This window comes from Xenopus laevis, chromosome 1S (genome assembly GCF_017654675.1).
Source record: "Xenopus laevis strain J_2021 chromosome 1S, Xenopus_laevis_v10.1, whole genome shotgun sequence".
Taxonomy (NCBI): domain Eukaryota; kingdom Metazoa; phylum Chordata; class Amphibia; order Anura; family Pipidae; genus Xenopus; species Xenopus laevis.
In genome coordinates this window covers 126,107,376-126,125,145 of record NC_054372.1, presented here as the reverse complement: position 1 = coordinate 126,125,145, position 17,770 = coordinate 126,107,376, and the positions used below count along the sequence as shown (strand labels likewise).

At 39.4% G+C, this 17,770-nt stretch overlaps 1 protein-coding gene across 1 annotated transcript; it reads right to left on the bottom strand.

The window, feature by feature from the left end:
• Nucleotides 1-3,315: 3,315 nt before the first annotated feature.
• On the bottom strand, nucleotides 3,316-14,299 carry abraxas1.S (abraxas 1, BRCA1 A complex subunit S homeolog). The gene is given in 9 exon segments (NM_001091870.1): nucleotides 3,316-3,953; nucleotides 4,798-4,909; nucleotides 5,312-5,396; nucleotides 5,860-5,979; nucleotides 7,313-7,512; nucleotides 8,677-8,743; nucleotides 10,552-10,588; nucleotides 12,091-12,181; nucleotides 14,020-14,299. Coding segments are annotated over 9 exon segments (1,227 nt in total). The 5' UTR covers nucleotides 14,107-14,299; the 3' UTR covers nucleotides 3,316-3,525.
• Between the last annotated feature and the right edge of the window lie 3,471 nt (nucleotides 14,300-17,770).

The following is a 17,770-nucleotide window of genomic DNA, read 5'->3' as shown; positions in this document are numbered from 1 at the left end:
TTAAAATGATCAGGCACAGAGGGGGTTATTTACTTAACTCTGAATGCAAAAACCACGAAAAATTTGTTTGTTTTTTTTTAAAAAATCGGACTTTTAAAAAAAAAAAAAAATTCGGAATTTATTAATCCCTCGAGGATGGAAAAGTCAGAATCTGAAAATCCTGCAGCTCAGACCTGTCGAGGTTGCATATAAGTCAGTGGGAGAAGTCCCAATGATTTTTTTGATGTGCGCTGGGTTTTGTGCAATCCCCCAAAGTTTTAGGGTGGAAATTCCGAAAAAATCATGAAAATTGGATGAAAAATTCGAAAAAAAAAGATTTTTTTCCTGCAAAGCTAATTTTTGGGAAAATGCAATAATAAATAAGCGTAAAAAACCCAAGCAGATTTTATCGGAGTTTGTAGCAGAAAATATTGAGATAAATTGGGACTTTGATAAATAACCAACAGGGCCAGGATCGTTCTCAGGAGGTGCAGGCCTCAGCGTTCTTTCATATTCATTACACATGCATCAGGATAGGCTTGTTTCTGCTTTGAAATCAAAGCACGTTCATGATGTGGAACTATTTATGTACACTTCCACTGGAGCGTTAAGGCATGAGCCTGAAACTTCAATGAACTGTAGAAATGCATACAGTATTATTAGTGAGCAGCTGCAATACTGAAACTGCAGAGGCAGTACTAAAATTCTCAACAGCAGTGTTTTCATAATGTAATTCCTCTGTAGTGGCCTTAAAAATCCATTAAAGCATAGGAATGCAATAGCAAAATAGAAGTCATCATATGCCGGTAATATATTTGTCCAGCAAAAGCAGCGGAGTGTAGCAAATTCCTGTTGTTTTGGCTTATTCAACACAAGTTTTTCAGTCCTGAATTCATTACCTTGAATACAGCCAGTGGGGCACAGTCGTCCCAGGCCCGGAAGATTGAGTTTAAAGGGGGGCCCAGATGTGCTACACTTTTCAGATTAATTGGGCCTCTCTGAGTGAATGTGACGTCACCAAAAGTTGCCGAAGACTCAAAGCTGCCATCACAGAGGAGAACATTGCAAACACGCACAAGGTTAGTTCCACTGAACACCTTTTATTTTTAATGAAACCCCTGACCACCAATGTTTTTTTAACTTGTATGGAGGGTCCTGGCCACCAGTATTTTGTTTTTAACTTTTAAGGGGGACACTGGCCACCAATGGGATTTTTTTCAACATGTAGGGAGGGCCTGGTCACCAGTATTTTATTAACTTGTAGGGGGAGCTTGGCCACCACTGTTCACGTTTTAGCTCCCCTGTTTGTGTGGCTTTTTCGCTGTAGTGTGGGGGTCAGGGGAGGGCAGATACCCAGAAAACATTGCCGCACGTGTGCGGGTGATTTCTGATTTAGCTCTTTATACAGCAAAGGTGTTTGAAATTGAAGTGTTAATGGGCTGATAATTAGGCTGGGAAACAAGAAGAGTCACCTCGCACACCCTGGCCGTTCGAATTTTGCGAAACCTGGTGCTCGATGAAGGAGGTGGTATTGGCAGCCTCCACAACAGACAGAGAAGTAGAAAATCACCGGCACAACAGGATATTTCTGGCAGGGAAACCCTTGCCGTTTATTTGCGGATGCAACCTTTTCGGGGCGTACCCCTTTGTCGGGGTACGCCCCGAAAGGTTGCATCCGCAAATAAACGGCAAGGGTTTCCCTGCCAGAAATATCCTGTTGTGCCGGTGATTTTCTACTTCTCTGATAATTAGGCTGCACAGGTCATTTTTCGGTTAGGAAATCTCTTAAGTGTATGATGAGCAAGAACTTCCCATTTGTGAAAAAAAAAAAAGGAGTGCTGAAGAGCAGGGGTATATTTATCAAGTTAGTTAAGTTAGAGATCACCACAGTCCTCTAAAGTGAAATTCCGCCACTCTCCATTTTTAAAAGAGTATTTTTCAGTTCACCCATTTGATAAATACGCCTTTATCAAAAGGGGGCCCATTTTGCACAAATTGTCTCAATGTCTTAAATATACAGCTAAGGGGTTAACAGGGGGCATGGTCAGGCATGACAAGGGAATGGAGTACTATATATGTGTACGGTTCTCCCATGGAACTGAAAACACTTTTTAGCAATCAAGAACATGATGCTTGTAATGAGCTGGGTCTCTAGCATGATCTCCAACATCAAGGGCTGATATGGAATGTCATACCAGATGCATCACATGGTAGTGCTATATCTCAGAGGAGAACATGTTGGGAGTTTAAAAGTACAAAGGAAACACCAATAACAGTACAATAAGGGCTCTTACACACGGGTGATTTTTTTGCTAGGCTCCCCTGCATTCCACTTTCTTCCGTTCAGCCGCAGGAGTAAACGCACTCAATTATCGTCAAGGGGGCTGTACTTCCACAGACGCATGTAAGCACCGAACGCAGGTGGAATGCAACATGCTGCGTCCCACCTGCATTTGGTGCTTACATGCGTCTATGGAAGTACAGCCCCCTTGACGATAATTGAGTGTGTTTACTCCTGCGGCTGAACGGAAGAAAACGGATTGCAGGGGAGCGCAGCATAAAACACCCGTGTGTAAGAGCCCTAAACAATTAGCTCAATGTCTGCCCAGCCAGCTTGCACCCACTGCTGCATCATTGAGCCCCTCACACAATTACCCCTCTGTTTGCATGGGTTCCCGACCTGTATGGGGTATTTCTACATAGCTAGCATGAAGGGGGTCACTGTCCCCATCTACAAACAAATAGTAAAGCTACACATTTATTGTTATTGTCTTTCTATTCAGACCTCTCTTATTCATATTCATCTATAATTCAGATAAACGCATGGTTGCTAGGGTAATCTGGACCCTAGCAACCAGATAGCTAATCATTGCAAACTGTAGAGCTGCTGAATAAAAACCCAAATAACTCGAAATCCACAAATAATAAAAAATCAAAACCAATTGCAAATTGTCTCAGAATATCACTCCCTGTATCATACTAAAAGTTGAACAACCTCTTTAAATGCACGGACAAAACCTTTTTTTTTTTTTGGTGTTACCAGTCTTTCAACTAGCTTTGCATTGGAGGGCTATATGATTCACTCTAAGCAAATGAGAGCATGCAAAGCAATGTTGGAAGATAATGCAGCTCTGTCTCTTCCTAGCAGTGGATAATCTCTTTATGAAGAGACATCCCCCCTTCAAATAGGACGTGGAAACCCAGCTAATCGGGTGAAGAATATATTTACGGCTATTTTTTTTTAAATAAAGTCCCTTTGATTAAAATGTTAACATTAGATGCATTTGTAAAAATAAAGGGAGAATTATTCTGTTCCATAAAAAAAGTGAAGAAACGTTGTTACGTTACACTTTATAAAAATAACTTTGTAAGGGCACAAAATGAAACCCATACATCCTTTTCTATTAAGGCCCTAAATAAAACGTGAAGAATTGTACAGCTAGTAATTAACGTAAAATAACAATGCTCCCTTCTTTTGCTTCATATTCCAGTTAAGAAACACTCTTTCACCTTTTATTAGTGAAATGTTCTGGTGGGCCCCTGCATCTAAAAAGTTGGAGACTTGGACCGAGACACTTCCACATTTAAACTTTGTACAATATCACCATCTGTCTCTGTGCCACTGGTGCACAACAGTTTCTCACTGTCACTACTCTCACTGTCACTGTTATCAGACTGCGGTCTCTGAAACGGAGGAAGTCGAGACTTCTTTGTTGAGGTTTTGCCAAGCTGTTTTGAGTGAGCCTTCCTTTTACCAGCCTGCCTTCTGTGTGCTTCTGGGAAGTCATATTGTTTGACCATTAGAGTCAGTTCATTTACATCACTACTGTTGTGGCTGACACTGCAGCTGTGAGGGATCTGCCTTCCTCCCAGAGAAAGCCGGCAAGATTGCAGCAGAGCAGACTGAGGAAAGAATCTGCGAAAAGCTTCACACAACAAAACATTTTCTTCTGTGTCTTCAGAAACTTTATTTCCTACAAATGAAATAATAATGTCAAATTAATATTAGGGGAAACAATATGCAGTAATTGCAATAATATCTTTATATAATTTACAAGAGGGGGTACTTTATTCAATATATATATATATATATATATATATATATATATATATATATATATATATATATATATATATATATATATATATATATATATATATATATATATATATATATATATATATATATATATATATATTTCGGTCCACGCAGGGACCTTTCTCAAGGCAACCATGTCAAACATCCATTCCTTCCTTTAAGTGCTGTAATGGACACCTGTTTTTTCACAGAATGACCTCATTAACTAAACTCCACACTGCTATTATTTGGAACAAACTATTATTATTTTGAACACTATTATTTGGAACAAGCCTCAATTAATGATTTAATTACACAGAATCAGCAGCATGCATGTCATGACTGTAGGGTCTGTTGGTTTTCTATTACTCCACTACACCTACTAACTAATTATTTGCCATGTAGAAATATCATTTCTACAAAAACAGTGATTGATCAGGTTAGTGATGTAGAATTGCTATAATTCTGAATACAACTATATATGTGTTTTTTGATAAACTACCACAGCAATTTCACAATTAAAGTCTTATTTAGCACCATGCCAGCACCAGTCAATTATTCATGGTTTGCACAAACAGATGGATGACACTGAATATCACCCAGCTCTCACAGCATGTTGAAACATAACAGAGCTGCACTGAAATCCCAAGGTATAAAAATATCATATTATATATAATAAAATATATAGTCTATATTACAGATACAGATCACAAATTAATATACCCGTATCCACAAATTACCTTTTTCCTCCATGAGCAATTTCTTCTCAGCTATTTGCTTCTTTAGGTCATTAACTGCTTCCAGAAGTTGTTCCACGGAGTTCTCACTTTCTACCAGTTGACTGCAAGTTTTCTGCAAATTGAATTATGTTTTATTAAAGAAAAACTAGGACAATTTTTTTTCAAGGTCATAAATGTATTTAGAGGAAACATGCATTATTTTAATATATATTTCTTACCTACTCATAGCTATTAAAATGCAGATGCTGTGCCACACAAAATATTGTGGACAGAAGCCAAATGGTGCTGGAGCATATATTATAGTAAGATGAAAGCAGGCAATTGTGACTGTTAGAGCTTTGGCTCCTGCTTGCATTTTACATGAATGATATACCATGCAAGTCTTTTTGGACTCACAAATATTGTCCATACAAGGCGACTCATAGAACGTTCTATTACGGTCATTCAGAAGTGACCCACAACAGGTGCTGGGAGTTTACTAGCTTACTATGATTAATTGTACTATTCCATTTACCTTTAGTTCCTCTTGAAGAGTCATGTGCATATCACTGATTCTGTTAACTTCCGCTAAAGCACCATCTTCATTAAAGAACTCCAACCTCAAAACAAAGGAATACTGAAATAATCTTTATGATACTACAGACATTAGTGTATTACGACATTTAATAGACCAATAAGTTCTCAAATCAAAAGTTATGTAGAAAGAGGGTGGGAGACATCAAGCACGTGCCACACAGAGCATCTTCACTTATGATTTGTATAATAATGGATGATTTGTGACATCAACTACTGCTATTATTATTATATTTTTTAATAGCGGAGTATTTGCCTTTTCCATAAATTCATTTCCGGAAAAAACTTAAGGCGTATAGTGGTTAATTTTGCCTGTACATTAATGATGCAGGAGCTGGTCTGAAGCCCTCAAGCAGTTTTGGGGTTAAATCTTCAGATCCAAACTGGATGTGATTGGGAACCTTGTAGTTGCAACAAATAACTTTATACTGCAGAAGATTCTGCAGTATAACATCTTGTTGTCTGAAATCAAGCATCCTTTTTACATACCTATGCTTTTTAATAGCTGTGTTTAAGCCGACAGAAACACATGATCCACATAATGTTTTATATCCCTGCTGGTCTGACATACCAAGGTTGGAAATGACCAAGGGCACCTTGTGAAAAAAGCTGAAAGAGATGCAAGTTTAGCGTCAAAGACTATAAATTTGATGCAGTGTATGACAAACACCTAAAAGACTGCTAAAAACATGTTTGGGTTGAACCCTGCAACAAGTGTGGAATTTGGTCCAAAAATGAATCTTGCATTTGGCATTCCTATGTCCGGGTATATCTAGGTGAGCAGAAGACACTCTTTACTAATTCTATGTAAAAGGAGAAACAAACCCTTAACATAAAAAACCCTACCCCCCTACCCTTTGCAGACCCCCCCTTCCCTCCCCCCCCAGCCTAGATGCAACTGTGCATGCGTCGAAAGTCACGAAAATTTCCGAAAGATGTTTGGGACCGGAAAATTACTCCAACTGCGCATGCGCTGAAAACAAAGGTCTCCTTCCGAAGTTTAATGAAGAAAAAAAAGAGGGCTGCCGTGAACTGCGGGTGACAGAATCTGCACCGAGGGGTAAGTAAAAAGTTAGAGGCATTTGCCCCAGGTACCACCTAGGCTCGGGGGGGGGGGAGGAAGGGAGGTCTACAAAGGGTAGGTGTTTTTTATGTTACGGGTTTGTTTCTCCTTTAAATAACTTTCACCTGTAGCTACTTAGGGGGGACAGCCCACCGTTTTGGAACTGCTGCAATAGTCTCTCTGCGACTCACCACTGGCTGCTGGAAGAGACTACTACATTAGTATAGAATATAGATCATGGATACATAAGGCTACATTTAAAATAGGGAAGCACCGAATCTAAGATTGATTAAGCCAGGATTCGGCCTTTTTCAGCAGGATTCGGATTTGCCAGAATCCTTGTGCCTGGTCTAACCCTAATTTGCATATGTAAATTGAGGGCAGGGCGGTAAATCATGTGACTTTTTGTCACAAAACAAAAAAGTAAAACTTTTTTTTCCTGCCCCTAATTTGCATATGAAAATTAGTATTCGGATTAGGTTTGGTATTCAGCTGACTCTTCCACGAAGGATACAGGGATTCAGCTGAATCCAATATAGTAGGTTCCGTGCATCCTTAATTTTAAACCACTGTAATAAAATTATCCGGTGACAACTTAAATACTGTATTTGTAAGGATCATCATTCTTTACTGAGACAAAATAATTAAGTATAGGACTTTTTGGCAACTGTTTTGGAAGAGCCTGTTTACTAGCTACAAGATGCCTTACAAGCTAGAACCTTTTACTTTTATCATATTGTAAGATATTTGCATCCATTAAAAACGCTTTTCTAAAGCAGTTGCAATTTTACCATTTTGTGTATGCCAGCCAAACAAGAGGTTCTGTTGTCCTTGCTCAGTATTTTATTCTGTACAGCAAACTTTTACAAGGATACTTGCCCATCTTGTGGCTTATGAAGAGCATACTCCAAGCGGTGTGTGGATTTTGTCTCTGTTGCTGGGTTTGATGTTAGTAATAAAAATACAAGCCCTGAATTTGAGAAGTGTTCTTGCAGGTTCTTGTGGAGTAGCCTCTCTCTGAAAGTCATTATCTGTTCTGTGTTGTGTCGAAATTTGTACCAGCCAATAACATTCTGAGACTGTAAAAAAAATATATATTTAGAAAAACAGTGCACAGCGAGTTTCTGAATTAAGAGAAATAATTCCCCTCAGCTAAGCCACATTTGATCATGGCTAAGCCTTCATGAGGCATATGAAATTGTACAATTATGCAAATTATTAACTATTATTAATAAAAACTAAATAAATATGGGTAGTAATGGTTTCATGTTTCACTGAATGCCCCTCTGCCTCACAAACCAAAGGGAATGGCTTCAATAAATATATTTAGTAGGGAAATGTTTAAAGTATAATTAACAACCCATTCATGTTTGAAAAGTTAAACAAAGGTGTTACTGGTTGCTAGATAGTAAACGGTATAGTAAAACTTAGTACTGGTGTACAATATTTTTAACATATTCAATATGTGCTTCAGTTTATTAATATAGTATAGATATAGAAATACTGTGATATCAGAAGTATTGATCCTCATTACACGAATGCCTACTCTACTCTCTGCTACAATCTATATACAGGTATGGGACCTGTTATCCAGAATGCTCGGGACCTGGGGTATTCCAGATAACGGATCTTTCTGTAATTTAGATCTTCATATCATAAGTCTACTAGAAAATCATTAAAATATTAAATAAACCCATTAGGCTGGTTTAGCTTCCAATAAGGATTAATTATATCATAGTTTGGTAATGTAATGTTTTATTATTACAGAGAAAAAGGAAATCATTTAAAAAGAAAAATTGGATTATTTGATTATAATGGAATCTATGGGAGACGGCCTTTCCATAATTCTGGATAATGGGTTTCCGGATAATGAATCTCATACCTGGCTATATTGTGACTGGATACAGATATATGGCCAAGACATCTCTACGTCTAGGTCTACCTTTAAGTCAACTAAAACATTTAAATATTAAATAAACCAAACAGGGATGTTTTAATTCAAATAAGGATTAATTATATACTTATTTGTTTTATTACAGAGAAAAATAAATAAATATTTATTTTTTTAAAAAATGTGAATTATCTATAATCGAGTCTATGGGAGATGACCCATAATTCAGAGCTTTCTGGATAATGAGTTCCTGGATAACAGATCCATACCTGTATAACATTTGTGGCATGGACTACACATTAGATAAGACTGGCAAGTCTATGATAGGCAACAAATGACTGATAACATATACCTTTTTTTGGCCCGCAAGCAACTTTTTCAGTTCTGGAATATTCAGGTCACCAAGTGCATTGTAAAATCTAGGAACAATAACAACTGCTTGTTTTATCAGCCTCTCATTTTTCTAGATCTAGCACGCACGCACACACACATGGCTTCAGAGTAAAAAAAAAAGAAGCCTAATTATTTGGTGATATGAGAAATAAGGTGCATGCTCAAGGGAACAAACATGCAGTGGGTCTGGTTGCCATGCAGAAGTCAGATCATTTAAACTTGAATTTTATATACAGCCAAGGACTACTGACCATGCTCGACTGCAGAGCCATTGCTTACACACTTGACAAAGGAGTTCTGCCCTGAGACCCTAACCTAAATAAGGGACTTTTTGCCTATAAAAAGCAGTAGGTAATAACCAATTAGCAATTAGGTATAGCCAATACCAATACCCAGCTCTCCAATTTTTTGTGGACATCCCCAATTTGCCTTTTTTCCCCTCTGGTTACAGACCTAAAGGGGTTGTTCATCTTCCAAACACTTTTTTCAGTTCAGTTGTTTTCAGATTATGCACCATAAACAAAGACTTTTTTCAATTGCTTTTCATCTTTAATTTTTACAGTTTCCCAAAATTGAAGATTAAAGTTCCTGTCTCTAGTGTTTCAGTCTGGAAACGCAGTGATCCAGGAGTAGGTTCTAAACTGATACAATTTGCTACATTTAGTGGATACAATTAGTTGATACATTTCTCAGCAGTATCTGTGTTGTATTAGCAACTATTCTATCAATTGTAACGGCTGCCTTTAATGAAACTCAGGGATTCTGCTTGGCAAGGACAAAGATAACAAATGTATCAACTATGTATCAATTTAGAGGAACTTCGGGCGACTTCGGAAAACAAATCGCTGTGTGTGCTTAGCGCTGACGATTTTTCATTTTAGCCAGTGCAAGAGTGAGGGACAGTGTTCTGGGAGATTGGTCGCCGCAAAGACGAGGCGATTAGTCGCCAGGCGACTAAATCTCCCCAAAACGCTCAGTGTGACCTTACCCTAAAGAGACGTCGACCCCCCTCCCAGAGCTGCTTTAGATGTTAAAAAATTCAATATTAGAAAAACGATCACAAATAGAAAATAGAAAGTAATTACAAAATGTCTATTTCTGGTGAAAAATCTGAAACCAACTGAACTGAAAAAAGTGTTTATTGTGAACAACCCCTTTAACGGTAGATGTTGCTCTTCAGCCTTACTCTAACTTTTTTCTTGCTAGATAGGAAGGAATTCCGTTTTCATACTGAAATATTTTCACTGACATAAGATCAAAAATTATATGAGGACCAAAGTGTTAAGACATTTGTACATGTTACATAGTTACATAGTTACATATGTAACTATGTAACATGTACAAATGTCTTAACACTTTGGTCCTCATATAATTTTTGATCTTATGTCAGTGAAAATATTTCAGTATGAAAACGGAATTCCTTCCTATCTAGCAAGAAAAAAAAAGAGAGCTGGTCCTGATATTTTTTTATATATTCTCTGTTTAACTGTGCATCCCACTTTTGTCTTTCTTTATGCATTTATGTGCAGGCACTGAGTGGACTTGCCTATATACAATATATAAAACCTGCAAATAAATAAATAAAAAACACATACAAGTTTAACTAAATTTTATCATAAAATAAGACATTTTAGAGAATGCAGGGAGCTGCAGTTTTAAAAGAGCTGAAATGGAACCCATAGTCTAATTATGTACTAAAACAAGAAAAAGCACAAAATCAATCTATGGACCTATGGATGGTTTTACCATTTTAAAACTTATTTTCACAAAACAATAACGATTAAGGTGTCAAATAAGCAACAGGAAAAGATCCTATATGTATGATGATACGAACCTGGAAAGTTGGTAACACGGAACATGTTTCTGTATATCTGGGGGAAAAACATTTTTAGCATCAGTGAATGTTCCAATAGGACAGTGATCCCCAACCAGTAGCTCGCAAGCAACATGTTGCTCCACAATCCCTTAGATGTTGCTCTTAGTTTCCTCAAAGCAGGTGCTTATTTTTGAATTTCAGGCATGGAAGCAAGTTTTATTTGCATAAAAACTAAGGGGCAGATTTACTAAGGGTCGAATATCGAGGGTTAATTAACCCTCGATATTCGACCAGGAACTAAAATCGTTCGACTTCGAATATCGAAGTGGAACGATTTAGCGCTAATCCTACGATCGAAGGATTATTCGTTCGATCGAACGATTAAATCCTTCGAATCGAACGATTCGAAGGATTTTAATACAACGATCGAACGAATATCCTTTGATCAAAAAAACGCTGGCAAGCCTATGGGGACCTTCCCCATAGGCTAACATTGACTTCGGTAGCTTTTAGCTGCCGAAGTAGGGGGTCGAAGTTTTTCTTAAAGAGACAGTACTTCGATTATCGAATGGTCGAATAGTCGAACGATTTTTAGTTCGAATCGTTCGATTCGAAGTCGAAGTAGTAGTCGAAGGTCGAAGTAGCCCATTCGATGGTCGAAGTAGCCAAAAAAACACTTCGAAATTCGAAGTTTTTTTAATTCGAATCCTTCACTCGAGCTTTGTAAATGTGCCCCTAAGTATCGTGCCAAGTAAGAGCCTCCTGTAGGCTGCCAGTCCACATAGGGGCTACGAAATAACCAATTACAGCCCTTATTTGGCACCTAAGGGACTTTTTCATGCTTGTGTCGCTCCTCAACTCTTTACATTTGAATGTGGTTCAAGGGTAAGTTTGGGGACCCCTTCAATAGGGTAACAAACTCTGCAGTATTTCTATTGTTCTACTAACACTACCCAACATCACAGCAACAAATGTTTGCAAAAATAACTTGAGGATTCACTTACCCAGGGGGTTAAACATGCACATCAATATAATTGTTAAAGAAAATAAAGGAAAAATCTCCATAACTTTTATCCTACTGTGTCTCATTAATGGTTTATGTACCATAGAGAGTCTAGAACTACCCATTGTGCCCCCAATATGCCAAAACCCCCAAATCATGCCTTCCTGTTCCAAATGCTGCAAGTGAGTTGACATATGAGGTTAAAGGAACAGTAACTTCAAAAAGTGTTTTAAAGCAATGAAAATATAATGCAGTGTTGCCCTGCACTGGTAAAACTGCTGTGTTTGCTTCAGAAACACTACTATTGTTTATAAAAATAAGCTGCTGTGTAGCAATGGGGGCAGCCATTCAAAAGAGAAAAGGCTCAGGTTACACAGCCTTTTTTCAATTTCCACCATTGCTACACAGTAGCATATGAACTACTGGAAGTGTTTCTGAAGCAAACATATCAATTTTACTAGTGTAGGGGAACAGTGACATTTTCATTACTTTAAAACATTAATTTAGTTGGTGTTATTGTTCCTTTAATTGACCAAACAATGGACCAAACAAACCTATCGTATAAAGAACTTCAACATCATCCATCTGGGAGTCAGTAATGGAATTCTTTGCTTCACCCATAACATCTCCAAGCAGAAAGCCCTCCTTTATGGAAATAAAAAACAGTAAACATCAAAGACAAAGCACCATAAAGAGGCACAACATTATTAAACAGATAAATGAATGGCAGAGAAAGTGTCAGTAGGAAATTCACAAAGATAACTTTGTCAAGCACTGACAAGGGAGTTGCACCAAATGCAAAAAACCTTTAAAGGGGAAGGAAACCTCGTCGGCGCTAACCCCCCTCCCTCCTGGCCTAGCCCTCCCGCTGGGCAAATGCCCCTAACTTGTTACTTACCCTTCTGCGCAGGTCCAGTCCAGGGAGTTCACAGGCGACATCTTCTTCCACGCGATCTTCTTCCTCCTTTGACCGGCGTTTTGGCGCATGCGCAGTAGGAGCATTTTGCCGGTACGGATCTACTGCGCATGCGCCAAAAGTCACGCGCATGCGCAGTAGATCGTACCGGCGAAACGATCCTACTGCGCATGCGCCGGTCAAAGCAGGAAGAAGATCGCGTGGAAGAAGATGTCGCCTGTGAACTCCCTGGACTGGAAGGGTAAGTAACAAGTTAGGGGCATTTGCCCAGCGGGAGGGGTAGGCCAGGGGGAGGAGGGAGGGGGGGGCAATACACGGGAGGGGGGTGGGGGGTTAGCGCCGATGAGGTTTCCTTCCCCTTTAAGGGTTTAGTTTTCATTTGAAGAAAGCCAGGAGTGTGAGTGCCTCCAAAAATTGATCAAGCAGCAAGTAAAAAAATACAAAAAGTCTTTTAGGACATATTAGGACGTGGCCTAACGCGTTTCGTGCCTTTTGGAGCACTTACTCATATGAGCAGAACACGTTAGGCCACGTCCTAATAAACTTTTTGTATTTCTTTTACAATCGTACCAAAGTTCATGTCCGACAAAAGCTAGTGACAGTCTCTCACTGATATCGTCAGATCGGCAATACATGCAGGGATATTATCGGCAGCTGACAGGAATTTTCTAACCTGTCCGATTGACTGAATGACTGATTGCATGAAAAATGTCGGGACTCTCAACACGGCCCGAAAATTGTACGAATCGAGGATTCGTGTGTTTATATGTGTACGTCGATGGCCAGCTTAACTCTATTTTAACCTGCCTGCAGCTTTTATGTTTTCCTGGTGGCTTTAAAATCGACGTAAATTCTGGGAAAACATAAAATGCAGAAAGAAAAAAAACGAAAACGCTATTCAGTAATATCATCTGGGGGGTGTAAAAGTGGAGTTGCAATATACTACAGCAGTAGCTCATGAGCAACATGTTGCTCTCCGATCCCTTGGATGTTGCTCCCATTGTCCTCAAAGCAGGTGCCTATTTTTGAATTCCAGGCTTGGAAGCAGGTTTTAGTTGCATAAAAACTAAGTATAGTGTCGCTTGTAGGCTGCCAGTCCACAGAGGGGGCTACAAAATAGCCAATCACAGCCCTTATTTGGCATCCCAAGGGACTTTTTCATGCTTGTGTTGCTCCCCAACTCTTTTTACATTTGAATGTGGCTCACTGGTAAAAAAAAAGGTTGGGGACCCCTGTACTACAGTGTTGCTTTCTATGTCACAAGCAGACGTGGACTGGCAATCTCTGGACACTGGCAAATGCCACAGGGGCTACTGTAAGATGTGATAGAGACAGTCACTATTTATTTCCAGCGACATTCAATGTGGGACCGTCCTGCGGATACGAGGCTGTGATGGCATGCTGAGAGTTGTAGATCAGTGACAGAGGGTGCGTCAGTGTTACTATCTCTGCTGAACTAAAAACAAAGACTGACAGAAGTTTGTGCCTGTTATTCATTGCCCCTATCACTTCACAGAACAATGTGCTCCTCCAGTGGAATCCGTTTCCTTGCCAGTGCTCTACTTACTGTATCAGATCCCGAGTTCAGATGGTGGAAGGTGAGGGCGCCAAACACAAAGCCAGATATAACAGCAGTAGTGCTCTCCCCTTCCATCCTGCAGCACTGACACAACCCAGACTAGGATCCTTCCGCAAGGCTGCACACTGCCCCGGTCCCTTCACCAGCGGAAACCTCCTCCTCTCACAAACAGCCGCCCAAGCAGGAAGTGCTGCTCACCACAACTGTGTTTTATAAAGTCCCTTCCTACTTCCCGATTTAATAACGCCTCACACAACCAAAGGAAAAGAATTACAGCCCCCTGTACAGGAAACTTCACTGCTCGTCTCTTAGCAATAAAGTACTTCTCGCATAAAAGAGATAGAGGGTGAAGCAAGACAGGCAGCAGCAACTCTAGGTTTAACATAGATATAACAGGAGCCCTCTGCTGGCCAAAATGCGCACCGCAACATAGAAGCACATGAGCAGTCTCCCTTTATGATTGTTTTATATCTTAAAGGGGAACTATTGCAAAAATAAGAATTTAATATTAGCATCAACATACTGATATGGGAAACTTTATGTCTCTCTCTCTCTCTCTCTCTCTCTCTCTCTCTCTATATAATTCCACAAAGAACCGCACTCCAACTTGTTCTGATGAATAAAGTCACATTTTATTGTGCTCAATTTGCGTGTCCAACGTTTCGGCCCACATTAGGGCCTTTGTCAAGGATCCTGTGAATTTATTCATCAGAACAAGTTGGAGTGCGGTTCTTTGTGGAATTATATGATAAATTTTGATCCAGCACCCACCATCGAATTAACAGATCCGGATCAGAGTGCGGCTGCCTATGTTGAACTATATATAAATATATATATATATTTTCTTATTGCACCACCGCCTAATGGTTTTAAAAATTAGTGGTGAGCACAACTTTCCCTTGTTTGTTATAGTTATACAGGAGCAATGACCAGCTCCATGTTGTAGCTCCCACCCTTCCAGATATGGGATGACCTTGATGTAGTTGGCCAGCTAAAATATATTGCAATATATGGACAAACAATCCCTGTTTTGTTTAAAGGGTAAGGCATTTTTTAGTAGGTGTATGCACAAAATGTCTCTGTTTCAAATATATTGATAATGGGCTGATTGCAGAGGACCTCTTGTGTATATGTGTATATATATATATATATATATTTATATATATATATATATATATATATATATATATATATATATATATATATATATATATATATATATATATATATCATCCTTTTTGGAAGAGATCATGCTAAATAAAGAGAAAAGCAGGTATGGTCTTTCTCCCCCCAAAAATGACACTTTTTCCACTTAGGTAGGACTGACGCATGGACACTGCCTTGATGGGGCGCGTCAGCTTATGCATATTTTGTACAAACTTTGTAACTAAAAGTGTCTTTTCTACTAGTTACAGTTCAGCTGTGCAAAAATAGGTTTCTCTTGGGGTTCTATATTGGAGTGCTGGAGTTAAACTTTGTGTAATTTGTTTATCAAGCCTCACCCACGTGCACCCAATAAAAAGGGATGAGCTGCAGTTTATTGTGTTTTATTTTATAGTATGGGGAGGTGGCTCTCTCCTTAATGCTTGCTCTCCCAACCCCCATTCAATGGTGTTTTTGGAAGAGATCATGCTAAATAAAGAGAAAAGCAGATATGGTCTTTCTCCCCCCAAAAATAACACTTTTTTCACTTAGGTAGGACTGACGCATGGACACTGCCTTGACGGGGCGCGTCAGCTTTTGCATATTTTGTACAAACTTTGTAACTAAAAGTGTCTTTTTTTACTAGTTACAGTTCAGCTGTGCAAAAATAGGTTTCTCTTGGGGTTCTATATTGGAGTGCTGGGGTTAAACTTTGTATAATTTGTTTATCAAGCCTCACCCACGTGCACCCAATAAAAAGGGATGAGCTGCAGTTTATTGTGTTTTATTTTATATATATATATACATTTATATATATTCAGTTTTGGAAATAGTCTAGTTACTCTACTATTTCCCCTCTCAGCATGTCTCTTTTCATTCTCTCTGCATGCTGGAGCCAGAAGCGTAACAAGAGGGGGGCGGGCCCGGCGCAGGATGCGCAGCCGAGCCCCCTGCCCCCCCTGGCTGGAGCCAGGTGACAGATTTTCAATGGCAAATAGAGCTAATATAGGGGGGTTCATAGCTGTCAACCTAAATTGCTGAGAGCTGGTGGGGGATAGTGATACGGGCAACATACTGCTGAATTTTTGTGGGCATGCCTTATTCGATATTAACGCACATTTGTGCACAATGTGCAGTAACATCATGGAATATTCAGTGAGTCTTGAAAAAAAACTGAGGGATCTACATAAATGAAAGGAGGGTGTGTGGAAATCTGGGCTACTCCCAAAAATCCAAGATGGTTGTTGACCGCTCTGGGGTCTCCCTTTACTAACAGATGTATTAAAGCTCACTCAAATAACTGATTCCAGTGCAAACACAATCTAACAAAATATATGACTTTGGCACAAATTCATCTTGCAGAGACACAGGATTTCTGGTTATTGTAAAATACTGAGCTCTAATACATCTACTAGACAAAAGGAGCACTTCAAACACTAATTAAAACTAACTATCATTCAAAAGCAGACACTTAACTCTTGCATAAGGAGAAAATGAAGAGAGTCAGAGCTGAAAGTGGGATAGCGAAGAAATACTGTAAGAATGTTTAACTGATTAAATGTAGAAATGTATATCAGCATGACAAAACTTTTGCAATAGTTCCCCTTTAAGAAGGACTAGTGATGTGGCCAGTAACGTTGCTTTTATCCTTCCGTTACACATATTAAAAATCTACTTTATATAAAATATATAATACTGTTAAATTCTGCAAAGCAGTGCAGTTCAAACATCAATGAAATAAAGTTGGGGGGGTGCAGGGAGGCAGACGGTGAGATAATGATTTGGAAAAGGGTAGTGTTGACTACAGCCCTAAAAATTTTATTAAACGCACAAGAGAATAAAGAAGTAGAGGGTATTTAGTCCTATTCTTTATCAAAGCTGTCTCTGTTATGTATCTCAGAGAATGCTATAGATGTATCTGTTACTAGTGATGTGCGGGGAGATCCATGGGTTGACCACTGGTTGGGCGAATTTGGGCTGAAGTTCAGGTTGAGTGCAAGTCAGACTAGGGAAGTACTCACCTCCTCTGCTCCAGAAGATTCCCTGTCTTGGAACCAAAGGAGCATTAATGTAATGTATAGAGTAAAGGTCGCCATACACGGGCCAATAAAAGCTGCCGACAGACCGTGTGTATGGGGCCCCCCGACGGGCTTCACCGATCGAGATCTGGCCGAAAGTCGGCCAGATCTCGATCGGATGGGACAAAACATCTATTCGTTGATGCAGTCCCGCAATCCGACCGTCCATTGCTATTCGTTAGGATCCGATCGGTGGGCCCACGATCGGATCAGCCCGATGTTGCCCACCTTAAGGTGGGCATATCGGGGAGAGATCCGCTAGTTTGACGACATCGCCAAACGAGCGGATCTCTCAGTGTATGGGCACCTTAAGATGCAGACACAGGTTGCGTGCAGGTCCTACAATGGCAACATTTTGTGAGTTAGGGTCAGATGCAGGTTGAGTTTTTCCTGACCCACACATCATCATTATCTGTGACAGTCCTAAAGTGACATCTTTCTTTCATTCCTTAAAGGAACAGTAACGCCAACAAATTCAAATGTTTTAAAGTAATTAAACAAGTAAGGTAAAACTAGCA